Source organism: Quercus lobata, chromosome 10 (assembly GCF_001633185.2).
Source record: "Quercus lobata isolate SW786 chromosome 10, ValleyOak3.0 Primary Assembly, whole genome shotgun sequence".
NCBI lineage: Eukaryota > Viridiplantae > Streptophyta > Magnoliopsida > Fagales > Fagaceae > Quercus > Quercus lobata.
In genome coordinates this window covers 1,950,343-1,957,504 of record NC_044913.1, presented here as the reverse complement: position 1 = coordinate 1,957,504, position 7,162 = coordinate 1,950,343, and the positions used below count along the sequence as shown (strand labels likewise).

General features: G+C 32.1%; 1 protein-coding gene across 1 annotated transcript; it reads right to left on the bottom strand.

Annotated features, from left to right (window-relative positions):
* Positions 1-6,331: 6,331 nt before the first annotated feature.
* Positions 6,332-6,838, bottom strand: LOC115963489 (auxin-responsive protein SAUR71-like). Its single transcript, XM_031082494.1, has one exon. The coding sequence runs from the start codon at positions 6,836-6,838 to the stop codon at positions 6,332-6,334; it is 507 nt and encodes a 168-aa protein (XP_030938354.1).
* Positions 6,839-7,162: the final 324 nt, after the last annotated feature.

Sequence of the window (7,162 nt, the reverse complement as noted above, 5' to 3'; positions counted from 1 at the left end):
TCTCTAATAAAGAATAAGATATTAGGGGTGAGAAGTATAAGAGTGTTTAAATTGATTGGGAGACCATATGCAATTAAGAGCATGATTTATATCAATAGGCTACCTATTTAGATAATCTTAATTTTTTGGCGAGTTTTTTAATTCTTTGTAATTCATGTTGACAATGACACTGATTTTGGGTTTTTGCTCATTTAATTGGATGTCTAATACCATCCTATCTTAGCAGCTTTATTCATGAGAAAGTCAGGAAAATTGTTGGAACTACCTTTCTTGAGATGGTTTTGTAAAAATTATAGGAAAATTAAATCTGAATTTTCAATTTTTAGTGAGTTTAAATCTGAATCAACATAAAATCTGTGTTTTACATCTAAAATCTGCACTTTTTTACAACTAAAATCTGCTATGCACTGCACTGTTTCACAAAAATCTACACTGGACTATTTCATTAAAATCTGCACTACACTGCACTGTTTCAAACTTTCTGCACTGCACTATTTCTCTTCTATTAATGTTTCTTGAACATTGGTTGAAAATTGGATTTTTACTGTTTTTGCAGGCAGGGATTTGACATTTTGTTATCTGAGTTATTTGGTAATACAACTACAAGACGAGGACAGTCAGGGATTTACCAGTCTTTCCTTTATTTTGTACTGTTTATTGCATATTTATTGGTAATATGTTTCTAGAAAGAATTTGAAATTGGAATATGGTTGCATATTTATTTTTTGATAAGCCAATACATACACTTATATTATATGAATTTACACTGTAACATTGGAAAATAAAGCTTACACTTTGGGGTTCAGTTGCAAATCAAGTTGAGGAGAGCTTCTTTACTAAAAATCCAGGCCCTTTTATCATAATAGCTACATGTTTGACTGTCAACACTTTAAAGGCAAGTCCATTTCTCTTTTCTATTTCTCTTTATAAGTAATTATGCACCCAATTCTTGAAGACAAAAACCATCTTCTGAACTACATTAGAAATGATCCAATTGTTTGAAATACAAAGTATTTTGGCTGAATTATTATGTAAGCATCCAATTAAGTTGTATAACTGGCTGGAAACTCAGATTTAGTTTGTTATTTTCTATTTGATTATTGAATGCACTATAGATTTTATAATTTTGAATTTGGTTGGAAATTTTTATTATTATTTGTGAATTTGAAAATTTTGGAGTGGGAGCTGGTATGGGGCCCAAAAAGACTTAATTGAAAACAAAAGGCTGAGACTGGGGTGGGGAATGGGAGTTGGAATAATGGAATAGCATGGGCTTCTTTCATATTTTATTGCTGATGATATATGTTTATCTTTTGCTGGTGAAGAGGGACTGAGGGAGAAAATTTAGGTGTTGAGGCTGCTAGAGTTTTTCTCAAGCTTGCAAGCTTCTTTGTGAAGATAACTAGGTGGGTTTTGGTTAGGATGTCTCTAAATTTTAAGCTCTCTGGCCTTAATGGTAGATTACCAACCTATTCCAAGCTGAAGAAGGCAAAGGAACCTTTACATAGGCCTAATTCTTCCAAAAAATGGAGAAGAAAGCTTCTGTTTTTCTTTTGTCTTTTAGTTTCTGTTGTTCTAAAATAACTTTTAGATCAAAGTGGTGGGCTCCCATTAATTCAACTCATAATTTTTTAGTCCTTAGACCAGGAACTTGAATTCAAATCCTGCTTATACAAAAAATTAATTGATATTTTGGACCGATAATAAGGGTTATAATCATGAAAATAATGTCATAAGTTTTTTTAAAAAAAAAAATTCTATCGTAATTATTAATTAAAAAAAAGAAGAAGATTTACATCAAAGTTAAAAACCTAAAAGAGGCAGTGTAATTTCTCAGAAAGACTTGAGCATCCAACACTAAAAGCACAATTGGTATCAAGGTCAGTTTGTGTAGTTCATTGCAGCCTAATTCACTAGGGAAGCTACCTAAACCGCTTTTGGAGTTTTAAAATCAATGGGTGTCAAATTGCTTCCTACCTTAGGATCCCCTCGAATTGATGCAGTATTAAATAATAATTGATTGAGATCAAAGTATGAATCCCTTTACTGTTTATATATATATAAATATATATATATATATATATGTATGTATGTATATAATGTATTGTGTAATGCTTGAGCTCTAAAGATCTAAGGTATGTTATTATAATACGTGAGAGATTTGCCGAGGCCCACCTGGTTTATTATAATTTTGTATAGATTATAAACCACCAACTTCATGCTTTAACTTCCTTATTATCTAAATCAGATCAAGTACTGTGTTTATAGCTTTTAAATTGTGTCTTTAATACACATTTGTATTTTGTGTTGCTTTAAATACAAATTTTGTATTTGTAGAACCAATTGAAGACTGATGGACTGATGGTATCCTTGGCCTCTATAAAGGTTTTGGCACTTTTGCTATTGGATCATTGCCTGGATCATTGCCTGGTAGAGTCCTGGCTTTGACATCACTTGAAATATCAAAAGATATGATGTTAAAATATACTGAAGGTTTAGATATAGCTGAATCATCGTTAATTATTTTATTGTCACGTGAATTACATGTGACCGTTAATTTTAATCATCATTCAAAATATGGGGTGCAATTTCCATGTTTAGGTGCAATTGGGATGGTAATGGAAAGTTATTTATATTTTGGAGTGCAAAGTGAAAGTTCGCCTTTGTTTATGATGGATTTCTACAATTAACCCTATTTGTTTGTTTGAATATAAAAATATTTAATGGCCTACTATGTGCCTTTGGATGTGGTAGGTGAACTTATTCTTTCCATTATATACACTCCTTTTGTGTCATTTTTTTAATCTAGAAATATGGGAATGATATTTGGAAGGAGAAAAATGGCTAGAAACACCCATAATGTATATTTTGTTATTACTTGATGGCTGTTACAATTCTAATGTCACATCATTTGGAGGTTCATCTTAATGTTCCAGTGATCTATTTTTTCCTTCACAGTTAAAATGTGAACTAATGTGTTCTCCTCTTTAACATTTCTTCTCACTTTAGGAGCTTCGGCTACAAAGATGATATGGACAAAAAACCATCTCATATATTTAGTTTAATTGTTAGAGTAAGTAGTTTTGCACTCCAAAAAAAAAAAAAAAAAAAAAAACGTGATGGCTGGAATGAATAATACGAGTTAATGTTTCTACTATAGTTGATGCTCATCTTTCAGGACAGCAATGATATTTCATGTCCTTTTATTATGAATATAATTTTTATTTATTTTTAATTTTAAAAATTGGTAGCATTCCTATGCATCGCACGGGTTAGCGACTAGTAGTACCAAATTACTAAAGCTTTCACACACATTTTGTTACACAACTGTCTTTGAAATTTTGAAAATTTGCAGAAGATTACGTAGAAATAACTCAACCCAAGTAATTTCATGAATGAAATATATGAGAATGAGTTTAAGTGTTTTTCAAAAACATGAGTTTTCAACCTAGAACTTCAAAATAAGGTTTTTAGTCATCAAAAACACAATTTTTGCCAACCCTTAAACATATTTTGCATCAAACACCATAAAAAAATAGTCTTGGATGGCCACACTAGTTTACACACAATCTCATGTACAAAGCTTAGCAAAGAATTACTTGTGATGTGTGTGCAACTAGTAAGAGCATGAGGTACATATAAGGTGATATATAGATAGTAATCAATCAAAAGTGTTCATCACACAAGTTTGAAAGTGACTATCACCTAAAGAATTACATCATATAACCCCCACATCTCCTAAAAAACAAGCTTGCAATCATTTTTTTTTTTTTTTTGCCTAATACATTTTATGCAGATTTTTCCTTTTTTTATTCTTTTTTTTTTTTTTTAAGGCTACACCTTATTTTCTTTTTGTGCATGTGCAACACTTTCTCGAGCACAAAATCTTATGATATGCACGAAGGTGTTCACGATTGGCTAGTAAACAGTGGTGAGATGGTTATTTATGTCTCTCTTAGGATTTTTTGGTCCTTACAATCAAAAGCATGTGACTTCAAAATCAAGATCATGTGATCAAAAACTATAAACAACTCACACACAACATGCACTACATAGCTCAAACTAGCAAAGTGCAGAAAAATAAGCTCATCTAAGCTAACCAAGGTACACAGGCATATTATGCAAAGATAATAAGCCAACCTCAATTACATATTCATGACATGTAATACAAAAGAAATAAAAATCTTTTTGGTTTCAAAAAAAAAAAATTTATGACCAAAACTAAAATGCACACATTATGCTAAATAAATAAAAAGCAAAAGCAATGCATGACAATGCTCAACTATGCTGTAGAGGGTACACAAACAAGAAATATCAATTTCTTAATTAACCTATGAGTACCTATACAAACTAGTATATACTCATACAGAATCATATTCATCTCAAAATAATCACGCACTTAGTTGAGCAATACATACTATTCAAGTTTCTCCACAATGTCAAGCATATTCTAAATCAAGAGAGAGATATCATAATTCATGTAATCCTCAAGAAAAATAAAACTAGACACAAAATAAAATATTTTTGTCCTTTTGAAATTTTTCAATGTTTTTGGATTTTTTTTAAATAAAAAAAAAATCCTAGAAAACAAAACAACCAAAAATAGAAACAAAACATGTCCACAAACAATTGAAAGAATTAAATCAGGGACAAATAAACAACACTCACTTTAGCTAGTCTTTTCTCACCCATATAGCACGAGTCTTCGACTTTGTAGGTGGAAATCCATGAGAAGCAGAGTGTACTTGAGAGATTACACCAATCTTTTGAGAAAAACTAAAATCCTGCAAATTCCTTTCAAAAGCCTCCAAAAGATCAACTAAAACAATAGTGTCTTTTTTATTCAAATCCTCACAATCAAAAATAGTAAGACACTTAAAATTATCGATAATAACAGGGATCAATGATCAACTCTAGGTATAATAACCTAAATCAAGAGCTAACCCACTCTGATATTACTTGTTAGGTTTTAGAACCCTGTAAACTAGATTGTTTAACCTAATTAATTAACCAAGTAAATACTTAGGTTTATTATTCAATTCTAGGTTAAAACAATAAAGTCATATCATGTAAAGCAGCAGAAAAGTAAATAATGCAACAATATGATGACTCAGAAAAACCAAATCGATAAAAAATCTGGAAAAGATTTAACCTAACTATCCTCAAGGTAAAAAACAAATCCACTAGAAAGAATTGAAGTTTACAATAAGATTTAGACCACTAACATCCTATTGCTATTACATGTAGAACTTACTACCACGACCCCATGATAGCTCCGAGTCTACGAACTACTTCTTTCCTTGGCCTTTGCAACACAAGCAGCCACACTTGCGATAAAAAACACAAACTCTCCTGTTTGTGACTCCAAAACCACCCTTGAAGGTTTAGATCATTAGCACCTTTGATGACTAGAGAAGGCAGCAACTTTTACAACACCGGGTTTTGAGATTCTTCAAGGAATAACACCGGTAGAAGACTTTAGAGAGCTTTTAGGTACAAAACCCTAGATCTACAAAAGAGGCACACTCTTCTCTCTCTAAAAAGCCTTATAAAAACGTACTTAGAGTTTCCTTTATATACTAGAAGAAGTAAATTTGAAACCTAATCCTTAATGGGCTTGAACTGCTGTTTAGGTCGACTTAAAATTCTGTAGACCTGTATTTCGATCGGTCGAGCTTGTTCTTCGACCGATCGAACCAAGCAAATTTCAAATTCTCTTTTCTGTAGCTTGCTTGTTCTTGGATCTTGACTTATATCACCTTGAGCATTGTCTAATAATAACTATACACTCTAAAATCTATATCTAAACAAGTTTGTGTTCACAGTTTGCCAATTGTTCTAAACTTTTAGAGCCTAACAGATTTGACCTCCGTAGATTAACCCTTGTAGTGCTAAAAGTTTTCTTTCTTAGCACATAATTGGGACACGACATCCTTACTACATGATTCTCTCTTTCTTGAATCAACCACCTCCAACTATAACATGATTTATTACTGAAACAGCACACAGTTTTCACTCCACACAAAAAAAAAAAAAAAAAAAAAAATTGTTTCTGGTTTAATCAAAATCCATTTTAAGGCAAAGTGGATAGCTAGGCGGCTCAGCCAATTGAGGTTGAGAACATGGGAGAATCAATTGGAGACAGCAAAATGAGTAGAGAAAAGAAAGCATATATAATATATATAACTAGCACTTGTACAAATTTCTTGATATGTATTCTTTTTGTTCATTTCGTATAGAATTCCCTCTACCCACACAGATAAGTTGGATAATATATATGATACAAATGCTAAAAAAGAAAGCTAGATCAGCATGATCTTATAATAAATGGTCATAGTTGATTCATCTTAATCATCGAATTTGATGGACTAAGAAGACTATAGGCATCATGATCCTTGTTAATGCTAACAATGTTGCATCTACGAGCTGGACTTGGCAGAATTAAGGAATAACCTTTAGCAAAGCCGCAACCAGGACTAAAATCCTCGCTGCTGTCCATCTCTGCCAACACTTTGTAGAACAAATCAACATCACAAGGGAGCACAAGAGGGCCTTCACTATTGTACCCATATTCCAATTCAGCATCCTCTAGCAGCATCGCGAACAAAGGATGATTAACAAGCTTGGTCTTGATCACAAATCGTTGTTTTTGAGGTCCAACATAGACTGTGAAACAACCTTCCGGAGCTACTTGACGATTCTTTTTGCGGTTTGTCAATGAACTGAAAGTGGTAGATGAAGATGAACAACATTTTTTGTTGCCAGCTACTAGTGATAGACATCGTTTCCATGCCTTGAAAATCAAGGTGTTCCTGCACTTAACTTTTACAATTTCCATTTCTAGTTTTACTATTGAAGAATGACAAGAAAATATGGAATATGGAAGGAAAAGAGATTAATCTAGCTTGCTATATATATGCCAAATGGCAAGCTAAACTTAATTCTTGAACTATTTGTATAGCTCAAAATCCATATTGAATACTTACACGTATTTGATAATCTAAGTAAGAGAGATATATAGAGAGGTTTTGTGATGGAAAAATACTTTCAATTGAAGATCTGAATCCAAAGCAAGAAGAAAAATAGAGATGGAACTATATGGAGAAGTTAGAAGATGCGTATAGAAGAGCAAAAGGTTTTGAAATGAGAGTCTGCATTAGTA